A 14,084-nucleotide genomic window follows, 5' to 3' on the forward strand; every position below is an offset into this window, starting at 1 on the left:
AAATGATTATATATTTTAGGCCCCCACATCTGCAACTGAGTGCTGTGCGTGGATGCAGTCTCATTGACTTCAGTGGGGCTCTGCATGGGAACAGGGACACTTCCATCGAGTCAACTGCAAGATCAGTGACTTAGTGATAGATGTAGCTTCCATTCATTAGAATATAAACATTCCTTTTCATTATGAGGGCACTTGGGTTTAGTTTGTACAGTAAATAAGACTACAGTATTAAATAAGCCTATTTGTAAGCCTTTGATGTTGCTATTACCATTGTCCAATGGAACTGTGGATAGAAAATAAACATTCCAAGTACTACTTCAAACTGTCAAGTATCAGGGTAACCGTGTTAGTCTGTGTCCACAAAAACAACAAGGAGTCCGGTGGTACCTTAAAGACTAACAGATTTATTTGGGCATAAGCTTTCGGGGGTAAAAACCTACTTCTTCAGATGCATCAAACTATGCTTCATTTTGATACACTTTCCCTGTCTGTTTTCCATTTTATAGGGGGAGATAAGTAGCTCATGAGTAAAATCTATAGCACCCAGTAGAAAACAAAAGACGTAAGCAATGCTTTTATTACTATTGTCATGTTTGTGTGTATACACAGATGAGAAATTTATTACCTGATATTTTTGTTAGCAGCTTTTCTACTCATTCATCACTAATGTGTAATGCCCCCCTCCCCCCTCTGGAATTCGGAGGTGGCCAATGTTTCTGGTGCCTCTAGAACGGAGGTGGGCAAACTACGGCAGCCTGCGGACCCTCCTGCCTGGCCCCTGAGCCCCTGGCCTCTCCCTCGCTGTTCCCCCTCCCCTGCAGCCTCAGCTCACTTCGCCACGGGCGCAATGCTCTGGGCAGCGAGCTCCTGGGGCAGCACAGCTGCAGAGCCTGGCTTGACCTGGTGCTCTGCTGCACGGTGTGTGGCTGGCTCCAGCTGGGCGGCACGGCTGCAGCACCACCAGCTACCAGTGCACCAAGCAGCACGGTAAGGAGGCGGGGGGTTGGATAAAGGACAGGGGAGTTTGGGGTGGTGGTCAGGAGGCGGGGGTGTGGATAGGGGTTGGGACAGTCAGAGGGTGGGGAACAGGGGTTGAATGGGGGCATGGGTCCCGGGGGAGGGGAAGGCAGGAAGGAGGGGAGTTGGATGGTGCGGTGGGCAGGCAGGGGTCCTGGGGGTGGTCAGGGAGAAGGGGTGGTTGGATGGGGCAGGGGTCCCCGAGGGCAGTCAGGAAGGAGTGGAGAAGTTGGATGGGGTGGCTCAGGGGAGTCAAGGACAAGGGTTCCGTGGGCGGTCAGGAGTCCCAGGGGGGCGGTCAGGGAACAGGAGGGTTTGGATGGGGCAGGGGTCCAGGAGGGCCATCAGGAGGCCAGGCCAGGCCACACACCCCTCCCCTAACCAGCCCTCCATACAATTTCCAAAACCCAATGGGGCCCTCAGGCCAAAAAGTTTGCCCACCCCTGCTCTAGACCTAAGCCCTGACCTACAAGTCAGGCCCCCAGAAGAGTTCTTGCAAAGCTTTAGAAATTCTCCAGCAACCATGTCACATGACCAGCAACCATTAGCATTAAGACAACAACCTGTTAGATTCATTAACTTTAAGACACTGATGCCATGCTTGCCCTTTTCAGAATGGGTGTTTGCAATAAACCCTCTAACCCTGCATTCCCTCACCATGGGTGCTTGGATTTTGTCACCAAGACAATAACAACAAGGAGTCTGGTGGCACCTTAAAGACTAACAGATTTATTTGGGCATAAGCTTTCGTGAGTAAAAACCTCACTTCTTCGGATGCATAGACTCTATGCATCCGAAGAAGTGAGGTTTTTACTCACGAAAGCTTATGCCCAAATAAATCTGTTAGTCTTTAAGGTGCCACCAGACTCCTTGTTGTTTTTGTAGATACAGACTAACATGGCTACCCCCTGATACTTGTCACCAAGACAATGATTTCTTACCAGTGGTGTATTGCAATGTACACAGTGATTCCTGTATGTATGTTTCACAGTAATATGTTGCTTTTGTCTCCCCAGACATGACTGTGGAAGACCCACCCTGCACTGTAGCAGACCATCTGCGAGGTATAGGAAAGTGGCCAAGATGCATTAAGGCAGGCATATTTCGTGAGGTGATTCTGCACTCCTAAGTGGAGCTACATGATAAAAATAAATGGAGAGAAACCATGACGAAGTGGAAAGAGGAAGAGAACCGAGACCGAAAAAGAGAACAATGCTTTCCATAGGGAAGCCACAGAGAGGCTAATCAACGTTCTGGAGCTTCAGACAGCTCTGTTGCATTCTCTCATTACACTGCAGAGTGACCTGATTCGTGCCCGCCCCCCCATTGCAGCAACTGCAGAATTCTTTCCCATGCACGCCCCAAACTCCCACTGCACATTCTTGTAGGCTGGCTGCAAATTTTCTATTTCTCAACAATACACACCCACAGATCAGCTGTCATTTGACAAGCTGAGTTATACACTGCTGTGAGGTGTACGGGCCCCCCGTCCTGTTCACCACCATCACTGAGGATGGCTTGTAACATTATCGGATTAGCATACGACCATATGGATCATTGTTGCAACCACTGTTCTATATTTGCAGCAAATATTGTACAAAGGTTGTTGAGTGAGATGTCTATGAAAAGGTTATGATTTGTTGGTTATGATTATGCTACCTGTATGCTTGGATCGTTTTTGTATTTAAAGTTAAGTATTGGCTCTATACCTGGATTTCAAATGTTTGCTCCTGGTGTAACGCCCACGAAGTAATTAGCCAGCACATTTTGGAGAGACTATTCAAATTGAATGGCCCATCGAAAGAAGATTTAACTGACAATGGACCATGGGAGACTCCATCTACACTTAATGAAATTTCCTGCTGTGACTAGGGGAAATGCATGGACATGTGACTTGCCCATGTAACTTCAAATTCCATCTTGTTGCTGTGATTTTCCACAATGGAAATGCCCTCCACATGGCAAAAGCTATAAAAGGCCATGAAACACCTCCACTTTGTCTTCCATCCTGCTTCTTACCTCTAGAGGAATTTTGCTACAAAGTGAAGCTCTAAACACTGGACTGAATGATCCATCCAAGCTGTGGATGTACTCTAGAGACTTGACTTAAGCCAGCCGTTTATTCCATCTCTGCTACAAGCCTGAAACAAGAACTTTGCCATTACTGTATGTAATTGATTCCGTTAACCAATTTTAACTCTCACCTTTCTTTCTTTTTATAAATAAACCTTTAGATACTAAAGGATTGGCATCAGCGTGATTTTTCGGGAAAGATTTTAGTTATATATTGACCTGGGTGGGTGGCTGGTCCTTTGGGATCAGAAGAACCTATTATCTGATGAGACTGGTTGTAAAGAACCACTCATCTCTGAATCCAGTGTTTTTGGTGGTGAGACAAGAACTGGAATGCCTGAGGAAACTGCTTTTGTTTTCTTGTTAGCCTGTGTGGTGAAACAGGAGTTTATTTTTGTGACTGGTTTAGTATATATCTTATAAAAGAATAGCCACCAGTTTTGGGTTGTTTGCCCTATTTCTCAGCAGCTCGTCCTGAATTTGGCATTCTTGTTATGACCCTCTAAGGTACGGTTACATGGCTGTGTGTGCATGTGGTGTTCTCTCTCTAAAATAAAAGAAAAATTTTCAAAAAGCAGCAAGCTTTGTGTGTTCACATTTCTTTACATATCATCACAGCTACAAGTCAACTAGCACTTCATCATCACTGAAGTTACAGACAGAACCACCACGTTAACAGCATGTGCAGTGCTACATTTCCTTTCCCAAGCACAGCAGCAAAGTTTGATGATTTTCATTTTCAAACATTTCCCTCAAGGCATCCGGATCCTAACCGCCACACGTTGTGCCCCTCTAATAGCCCTGGTATCTGGCTGCTGAAACTCAGCAGCCAGGCCTTCGGCCTCCACGCTCCACACAAGTAAGCCTTTCACCCCTCCCCTCACAAATGTTATGTGAAGTACAATAACCATGGGAATATTTTCTTCACTCATTTCCAGTCTACTGTACAAACATCTCCCGCACGCTTTCAAACGGCCAAATGCACATTCGACAGCCATTCTGCACCTACTCAGCCTGTTGTTGAAACGTTCCTTACCGACATCTAGGTTTCCAGTGTATGCCATGGCTCGCTCATGAAGCCATTAATAGCTAAGCTGGGTCTCCCAGGATCACAATGGCCATTTCCACTTCCTTGACGGTGAACTGCTAGTCTGGAAAGAAAGTCCCTGCTTACAGCTTTCTGTACAGGCCAGTGTTTCAAAAGATACGTGCGTCATCCCAGACATGCATAACATAGGGTTACCATATTTTGTGCCTCCAAATGGAGGACACTCCACAGGGCCCCGGCCCCGCCCCCGTCCCCGCCCCAACTCCGCCCCCTCCCCAAAGTCTCCGCCCCCTCCCCTGCTTCCCGCGAACATTTAATTCGCGGGAAGCCTGAAGCAGGTAATGGGGGTGTGGGGGGGAGGAGGCGCGGCCCAGGCTGGCCCCCGGCGGCTCCAGCCTGGGTCAGCTCGGGCCCGGCCCGCCCAGCACTGTTGGGACTGGCTCCGCGACCCCGCCGCCCGGCGCACCCCCCCCCCGCTACCCCGGACCGGCTCGCGGCCCCGGGCACCCCCGGCTCCCCGCCCAGCCCCGCGGCCCGGCGCACGCTACCCTGGACCGGCTCCCCGCCCGGCCCCGCAGCCCGGCACACCCCCCCACTACCCCGGACCGGCTCCCCACCGCCCGGCGCACCCCCCCCCCGCTACCCCGGACCGGCTCCCTGCCCGGCCCCGCGGCCCGGCGCACCCCCCCGCTACCCCAGACCGGCTCCCCACCGCCCGGCGCACCCCCCGCTACCCCGGACCGGCTCCCCACCGCCCGGCGCACCCCCCCCCCCGCTACCCCGGACCGGCTCCCTGCCCGGCCCCGCAGCCCGGCGCACGCTACCCCGGACCGGCTCCCTGCCCGGCCCCGCGGCCCGGCGCACCCCCCGCTATCCCGGCCCGGCACCGCGCCCCCGGCTCCCCGCCCGGCACCGCGCCCGGCCCTGCACCATGCCCCCGGCCCCGCGACCCCGGCCCGGCTCCGCACCGGCCCCGGCCAAAGAGGCCCCGGCCGAGCCCTCCATCCCTCCCTCCCGATTTTCCCGGACATGCCTGGCTTTTGGGGATTTCCCCCCGGACGGGGATTTGAACCCCCAAAAGCCGGACATGTCCGGGAAAATCCGGACGTATGGTAACCCTACATAACAATACGATCCCACCACTCTGAGCTAGTTTCCCTAGCCCAAAAACGTCGTTCCACAGTGCTCAGCTCCTCAGTTAATGCCAAAAGCAAGGGCAGCTCCAGGTACCAGCGCAGCAAGTGCGTGCCTGGGGTGGCAAGCCGCAGGGGGCGGCCTGACGGTCACTGTGAGGGCGGGAGGCAGGCGGCTTTTGGCAGCATGCCTGCGGGAGGTCCACTGGTCCTGCGGTGGGGACATCGATGGTGTGGCACTGGCGGATCTCCCGCAGGCATGCCACCAAATCCGCGTGACCGAGGACCGCCCGCAGGCGCGCCACTGAAAGCTGCCTGCCTGCTGTGCTTGGGGCTGCAAAAAACAGAGCTGCCCCTGGCCAAAAGCAATCAAATGTTACTTATTTCCATTTCAGACAGCTCAGTAGGCATCTGACTGCACTTCTCTGTGCAAGTGACAGCTATCAGAGTAGTGGACAGCAGTGCAGGATCCATTCCTGCTTGTGGATGTGGCGGGGAAAGCAGCCAGACAGCAAGAGGTGTTAAAAAATGCCACGAAAGAAACAAGCAAGTACTGGTGCTGCTGGGACATGAAGCAGTGCATCACAGGGTACTGAGAAGGGACCAAGAATGACTTGTGCTTACCTCCCCCCCTCCCGCCCTTTCCCACAAGACCTATCAAAATGGAGAGAGCTGCACCATGGGATAAGTACCCTAGAGCACTGCTCTCATTGGCGATGGAAGTACTGCAAATGTAAAAACACTCTGATGCCTGTGGAAATGAGTGAGTACACCAACCAGCGCTTTTCTTTCACTGGTGGAACTGACAGCGCAAGAAGTCTGCAAATGTAGACATTCCCTAAGGAACTATGCAGGAACCAAACTGGTAGCACCTTCCTGTCAAAGGATGCCTCTGTGGAGGAATAGAAATTAATTTCACAGATCTGAGTCAGATGAGACTCACCTTTCCCTCCCCCTCCCCCCCCCCCCCCACAATGCCCCTATGGACTTTCTGTGAATAGTTTCCCAGATGTCTTGCATACCAACCCATGCAGGATTTTAATAGCATACCTGCAACAACTTGAGACCCTAAGGCCTTGGCATTTTAGATGGAATGAGACAAACACGATACAACTGGCATGTGTATTCCATGTGCTTGAGATGCATCTTCAGAACACTAGAAATGTCCATTCATGCCATTCTGGAACAAAATAGAACTATTTCCCAGGAATTGTGGAAAGAGGGGCTTACCTTGAAAGAAGGATTACTTACCTTCCAGTGACTGTGGCTCTTCGAGATGGCGTGGTCACATTAGGGGAGCTTGCGCCCCATACACACAAGATGAGATTTTTGAATAGCATTGTCTTTGGGGGCAGCACATGGCTATCGTGCTCCTGCAAGAGGTAATAGAGGGTCCACTGAGCTGGACCGGGTTACTCTTCAAAGCCTGGGATCTAAGGAAATCTAAACCTCAGAGACCCTAGAAAAAGGGAAGGGCACTGAATGAGCTAAGAGACTGCCCAGCGTGTCAGTGAAAAGCTGAGAGGCAGGCACAGAGCAGGGGCAGACTGCTTTCTGCAACTCTGGGGGATTCCAGAGGTGTTATATTCAAGCGTGCGTTGCTACCATTTGCTCTAAATGCTTTATATCTTTGGGAAAAGTATAAATGATGCTTTGAATTGCTGGTTCTGTGTCACTGCAAACATATGCTGTTACACAAATTTCCCTTTGGGAACCTGTAAGTGCCCAAGCAGAGTTGGACCTGTCTGATTAATACATTCAGGAACCAGGGGTGGGGGGAGGAAAAAGAAGTTTATTAAATTTAGGAACCTGTCCCTTAAGGGGAAAACTTGAGGGAGACTCAAAGGGGTCTAAGATGCAGTTTGCCGGGTAACCATGACAGACCATAGAGATGAACAAAAGGCTGGCCTGTTTTAAGCATCTCTAAGGTCTGTCATGATGCAAGTAATCAAGGATTTCAGTACTGAGGTTTGGACTGGGTCCAGACTGTTGGGCCACCCATATTGAGAACCTCATCTGATGAGTACATCCATCTGGTAGATGTTTTTCGGCTCTGATTCAAGATTTCCTGGAGCTGTAGGAAGCAATCAACGATCTTGAAGAAGCTAATGTAGCTGAGATCACCAAAATAGTGTGATTATTGTATTTGGATTGCAGTAGCATCTGGAGGTCAGGGCCCCACTGGGCTGGGCACTGAACAAAGAGGCAGTACTGGCCCCCGAGATATTTATTTCCCCTTGCACCAGAAACTGAATTTGATCAGATCAATGGAGTTTCCTGGTTACATTCTGTCTGGACACCAAAATGCCTCAGAGGCTAATGGCGAATCCCTGAGCTATACCTCCTTCCACAGCCCAGGCTGTTAACTGTAGGTGTTCCAGGTCCATGATTCAAGAGGTTTAATCTTTTCTGCATGTGTAATGTGGTTTCCTTGGCTGTCAAACAAGCCCAAAGCATCTTCTAGGCAAGTGGAGGACTAGAGCTCTCCCCTTTCTGTATTTAAGTGAACTGACTTCCAAGGTAGCAACTTCTTCTCTGCCCAGGATGTTATTTTCATTGCCAAGGAGAAGATTTGACCTCTGGTTACTCCCTGCTTTTGGAAGGCATATAAACACTCAAGCCTCACTCATAAGACAACCCCTAAACAAAAAGGATATTATTTCTGCTGCAAGCATCATCGTTGCCCTCTGTGGTTTCTTGTTCCTTCTGGAGAAGTTGGTACTGGCCACTATCCTAGACAGGATACTTTACTTTCTGTGTAGACCATTTGGTAGATCTCAGATGGCCATGTTTGGGGTGCATGCCCCCAAACACCACTACAAACCACCAAAGTGAATTAAATGGAACTCCAATTAAGACATTTGTCTTCAAGTAGGTTCCCCGCCCTGTAATGCTTGTTTCCATAGTGAGTGTGCAAGGGCCTAGTACAAGGTTGGGCTGGCTTTCAGCATGTTGGTACTCACCTGCTCTCATATGATTGAGAACCAGACCTAGTTGTCTTACATCAGATGGGTAGTTCCATGTTTTTGTAGGTGCATTCTGAGAGAGACACTGGGGATGAAGCCATTGTTTTGGATTTCTAACAGAACAGCACCTGTCCAACATTCTAGGTGCTCACCAAAAAATACAGAAGATAATTAAGCCACTTACCCTCAGAGCCAAAAAGAGGGCAATTCCCCCACCCTGCCCCAGTTTCAATGAGAACTATTGAGGAGACTATCAGCAGTTGCTTCCCCCAGGAATGGCTCAGTTCAACATAAATTGCCCTCCCAAAACAGTCCCCCTCCCAATTTTGCCTCCCCCCTCCCAAACACATGCGCCCACACAATTTTGCCTTCCAAAGTCAACAGTATTGCAAGTGGTCATCTGCAAGTGAAGCCAGCCACCGTCTGTCAAGCTCACTAGTGGTCATCTGCTGAGCCAAAGTTAATACTCATTCAGCTGCTTCTGTTCCTTACTCCAAGTGGCTGGAAGAGTAAAAAGGTAAGGTACATGTGAGCATTATAAAAGCTGTCTTTTGAACTCCTGTTTTCACAGAAGGATGAAAGGACATGGCTCCCAGCTGATGCAAGTGTGCATTTGGATGCAAACTTCAAAGGGACAGCTAGCTTGGGGGGGGGCTTTCAAAAAACCTGGTATTTCAAATCTGAAAGGTCTCAGCTTCTTGGTCCTCACCCCTCCCCCAGTTCAGAAATAAATTGGGCACTATCCACCCAAAAATCCTTTGTGAAGTTAGCAAGTAGCCACATTTATGCATAACCTTTATTTGTAAAATTCTAGTGGTGGCCATATTCCAAGGTATGGATTGAGACCAGTTAAGAGAGGCTTGTGTGCAATCCCACTACTGTTACTGGAACTAGAGTGGGTAATGGGTTTGTATAGCAGAGATGTGAACCCTGAGTTAAATTATTCTAAAAGGTCTAAAATTCAAGCTTTATTGTTGTAATGCTGGAGTTTTGATTCCAATAGGGCGAATTTTGCTCCCAGAGAGGAGACAAAACCAGCCCGCATGACAAAAGTTGCATGAAACTTGAGGGTTATTTACGTTAAACCCACCATTCACTAGCAATACATTTAGCAAGTTCAATTTTGTGGATAAGTCACTTGGATTTTTATACTAAGTCACACCAGCCCTTGTATATTGTACACACAGGTAGAATAGTTTGCATTCTATAGCATACATAGCAACGTGGCACAGAACCAGTGTTTAGATTCTCGCATAAAAGTAACCTGGATGAAGGGCTGAGAAGACAACTCTTAGGTTCAGCTACAGGATAAGGCAGAGAAGGGTTAAATGGTAGCAGGCAAAAAGAAACTTCTGCCAGAGCACAGTATGCAACCCTTTGGTAGGGTGAGTTAGAGCACTAAAGGCACACCCATTTTCTCAACTGTTTGCTGCAACAGGTGGGATAGTTTCACCTTAATGAAAAGGTCAGCCTTTATCTGGCTTCATTAGCTTTGTGCTAGGTCAGTTGCAACTAGGAGAGACATAAATGCAATACAGGAGCCTCCTTGGCAGCAGTAACTCGCACAGAGTTTCTGGTTTCAGAGCTAGTATTTGGAGTGGGAGTGCTTGTTTATAGAAACATCTGCTAGTTTCTACAGCAACATATTGCTGTGTTAAACCTAAGGAGATAAGGGTGTAATAAGCAGGTGGAAGCCACCCACCTTTTCTGATTTAGTAAATGCAGATTCTGCCTTTCAGTTATCAAAGGAAAGCCCCTAGTCTGGAAGGGAGTTTTGGACCATCAAAACAAATCTTTGATTAGTTTCTAAGGAATTTAATGACTGACCAAATAAGTGCTGATGTATTAGCCATCCAAACTGAAGTACAACAGATTCAGCATGAACAATATCAGCTTTTAAAGACTCCGCTTCACTTGGAAGGGTGAGGACTGTTCAGTTGCCACATTCAAATCCTTGGCAGAGACTACCAGCAAGGTGCCGGGTCAGGACTGGACACTGGGAACTGGACTGAAGCCTTCAACTCCTTTAAAACAAAACTCACTGAACATCCAAATGTTCATTACTATAGACCCCCATGGATGGTACCCACAGCCTCCATATTTTACCCATCTGCAAGCCATTCAGTCCACCTACTGCCTTTGGAGTTGGTAAACTACTCATTTATCATCAAGTGCCTCATCTTTTGAGCCAAGCACAGTCAGATGTTTACTACACATCCTCCACACAGTTGGTGACTAGTTTTAGGGACAGTAGATGTACATGTGGCTGGAAGTTAGACATGCCGCACAAGAGTGATGTTACTGTATTAACCAAGCTAGAACTACTGTTTCTTCAAATAGGAGAAGACAATCGGAGGTGGTTTTTAACATGCACATTTTAATGAAGGCAACATTGTTTTAATAAGTTAAGATACAATTTTACAATCTTGCATTTTATTCCAGTTTTATTTGTTTTTACGCCCTAGTTTACAATGTAGTAAGCATTTCACATTAAGGCACAAAGCACAGTAAAAAAATTACTCAATTTCCCCAATAAACTGTGCTCAAAAGTAGTGCATCGACATACAACTCCTACAAAATAGCTATATGTGGGAACCTCTCACTAGGAGGGAAGCATCAACATATTTCCAACAAATCCTTCCTCATCATACAAAGTTAAAGCTATTTAGCCAAAAATTGTGCTCAGACCACAGCAGTTGGCAGTAAACTTCAGTTCAGCATTTGTTATGGAGGAAAACTTCACTATCATGAAAGTTAGAACTAAGTGTTCATTCCTTACTCATAAGGATGGATGAGCCCTTGTGCATTTTAGAAAGTTTGCAGCATGAAAGCGATTTCAGGAAATGAAGGTGCTTTACTGAAGTCTTTGGACTGCAGTTCTCATAAAAGGATTAGGATCTTGTGCCTACTATGGTTGCCTTGGGGATTCAGAGCACTGTTATTCATTGATAATTTCAGACATGCTACTGTGTAGAGCTAGTTTTCAAAGTTAAAGTTAAGTTTGGAGCAGATGAATACCCCAAATGTGATGCTAACCTTTTGATCTTTTCCTTTTATGAGAGGCTTCTGAGCTGTATGGAGTCACACCTGGCTTGGATAACTTGATTTAAAGGATTTAAACCAACTGACTGGAGTTTGTGGTTAGAAGCAAAGACTTTTGGGAAGTTGTGACCAAAGTAATGATTGATCACACACTGGCAATCTGTGGAGCAAGCTTCTATAGTAAGTTTCACTAGAAGCCCAAGCTAATTAAAGCCACCATTACAAGCATCATGGGAAAAAAAGCTAACAATATAGTTTTCAAGGCATTAAATGCAGAAGGGCTGAAAGCAGACTGAAAGTTGCTTCCTGGCAGCGTAAAGTTTGCTATAGCAAAATTAAGCAATTTCTCTTAAGTGTAAACAATCAGCAAAGCATTGGTAAAATATTCTCATGTTGAGTGGTAGTGCCACTTTAATAGCTTTTCATAATGTTAAGTATGCAAATTGGTCAAGTATACAAAGGCACATATTTAGTACCAGTTTTACCTCACTTCTTTACAGAAAAGAATTTGAACTGGGGACAGCCCAAGTCACATTCCACAACTAAATGTAAAGTCTCCAGTCAAAAAACAAATCAGTAGTTTAAGATACCCAATTACAAAATACAAATTCCAGTTTTCAATATCTCAAGTCTTTAACATCCACAAAGGAAATTAGTGTCTTAGTTATCCACAATTCTCAATGTTGATAGTTACCCACTGACAGTACTAAAGTTACAATTTTAAAAAGGATATTAAATAGATTTACATTACATAGTATTATATTTAGGTAAAAAGTTGCAACACTTCTAAAAACAGTTATAGAATTTACTTTTGGATGTATTGAAATGTGAGTTGCACGTATCTAGATACTACTGTATTTTACAACAGAACTGCAAACAGTATTTTTATAAAACTGAATTGCAGATGCAAAGATTAGATCCTAGAAGAACTTAAGGAACAGTGACATGGAATGGACTTCCAGGAATGTGCGCTTCGCCCCACTTCACTGCCAGAATATAGTCACCCTTCTCTTTGACCACATACGTTACATTGTATTGGTGGTTTCCCAAGTGTTTCACAGAAACTTCTTCGCATGGTGTTGTGGGTCCATGGACACCAACTAACAGCATATTTGAACCTATGGTACAATGAGAAACGGTTAGCTTTTACAATTATGGCTAGGTAATAACAGGTGGCTTACAGCAATGAACACTGCACCACCACAAAAATGGTCTCCCAACCCGAAGTGCTTACCATCTTGTTCTGTGTTTTGGGCCATTACTGTAGTGATTTGTTTATCTAGCAATAGTCTGAGGCTTGGTTAAGCCATTTTAGAACCTAGAAGGATTTTGTATTTACATCTTGGGAAGAAGCACCCTCATTAAGCTAATATTTCAGCTGCACGTATAGTGCCTGACCTGCATACCAGATGTTGCTACCATCATTGGCCTGGCTTGACGTGAGTAATTGGACATAGGTGGGGCCTTGTCTTGGGAGACAGGATTAGGGAGGTAAATAGATCAGCAGGCTGGAAACAATGTCTGTACTAGCTAAAAAGAGGAGGAATACCCAGGGAACCATTTACAGAGGACAAGATCATGGATAAGATTCCCTCCTACGTAATATTCCAGGGTTAAGAGTAAGTTGTGCATGGACAATACATGCTGTACAGGGACTGGTTCCTATAAAGGGACCAAGACAATCCCAAAACATGTGATGCACTGTATAGTAAATGCAATACTGTGTAAGTATGTAAAGGAAAAGTTCGCTGTATAATTTTGGATGTGTGGTACACCCTATATCCACCCCCTACACTTCCGTCTGATCAACTAGTGCAGCTTTGATGTAGGTCAAATAAAGAAACCTGAGTGATGAGAGAGTGGAGTTGAATGGGTTTTTGGGGAACCCCAACATAGTGGTGCGCCATGACTCAGATTCCATTCATCTGGAGCAGGTAACAGTATAGCTTATTATACTTGTAGCTTTATGGGCAAGGATCACAAGCAGTTTAGCAAATGGCATTTGGAAGGGCTTAAATCTGAGGAAGTTAGTACCACATTAGAGAAGTGGTGGACCCAAATATAATGAATTCCCCAGAGAATTAGAGGGAAACTGGAACTGGGTGCAAAAAGAAACTCCAGAGCAAGGTATTGGAGAAAAATGCTTGGCAAAGCACAGTGAAGGTCTGTTAAATGCCACTGAAATTTTCAAAGAATCGGACCCACTGGCAGCCATGGAAAGGACAATCTCTAGTTATCCTTAAGGTAAAGAAAGCCCACATCAAAGCAGCAGTATCACAAGGATTATTTTTGATGGCTAACACTAACAAAATGTGTCACCTTGAGGGAGGACTGTAAAAGTCGTAAAAGGCAAATTAAAATAGTAACAAGGCAACTTAAATGTGTCATCTGCTTGTAACTTGCAGTTTACAAAAGGAAAGCTTCAGGAGTGTAAAGCCATTTTAGGAAAAAGTTCAAAGGGCTTAGCTATGCCAAGCAAGTTTAAAATACTTATTTGGTCTGTCATAATACTGTTTACAACTTACCAAGGGGCTGTAAATTAAAAAAAACCACACACCTCTTAAAGAGTAGAACTTATCTGTTAAATAAAATTGCCTTTTAAAAAATTCCATCCATCCAAATCTTTAATTCAAGGTTGCAAAGCTGACAGACACTCTGGGCAGAGCCATCATCTGGCACTCTTAACTTTGCTAGTTAACCCTCAAGGTGTCAATGCTGAACTTACAAGACAGCATGCTGACACTCAGCACCCCAAAAACCCCACTCTCCCCTGACATACACACACCACACTGTCACACTCCACCC

General features: G+C 46.4%; 1 protein-coding gene across 5 annotated transcripts in view; it reads right to left on the bottom strand.

Moving 5' to 3' along the window:
• Positions 1 to 10,594: 10,594 nt before the first annotated feature.
• Positions 10,595 to 14,084, bottom strand: part of FLNB (filamin B) — a 136,213-nt gene continuing 132,723 nt past the window's right edge. For all 5 annotated transcript variants that reach the window (XM_054034966.1, XM_054034965.1, XM_054034969.1 and 2 more), the window contains one exon: positions 10,595 to 12,397. In XM_054034966.1, coding sequence (XP_053890941.1) covers positions 12,210 to 12,397 — 188 coding nt within the window. In that variant the 3' untranslated portion in view covers positions 10,595 to 12,209. The remainder of the gene's footprint in view (positions 12,398 to 14,084) is intronic.

Source organism: Malaclemys terrapin, chromosome 7 (genome assembly GCF_027887155.1).
Source record: "Malaclemys terrapin pileata isolate rMalTer1 chromosome 7, rMalTer1.hap1, whole genome shotgun sequence".
NCBI lineage: Eukaryota > Metazoa > Chordata > Testudines > Emydidae > Malaclemys > Malaclemys terrapin.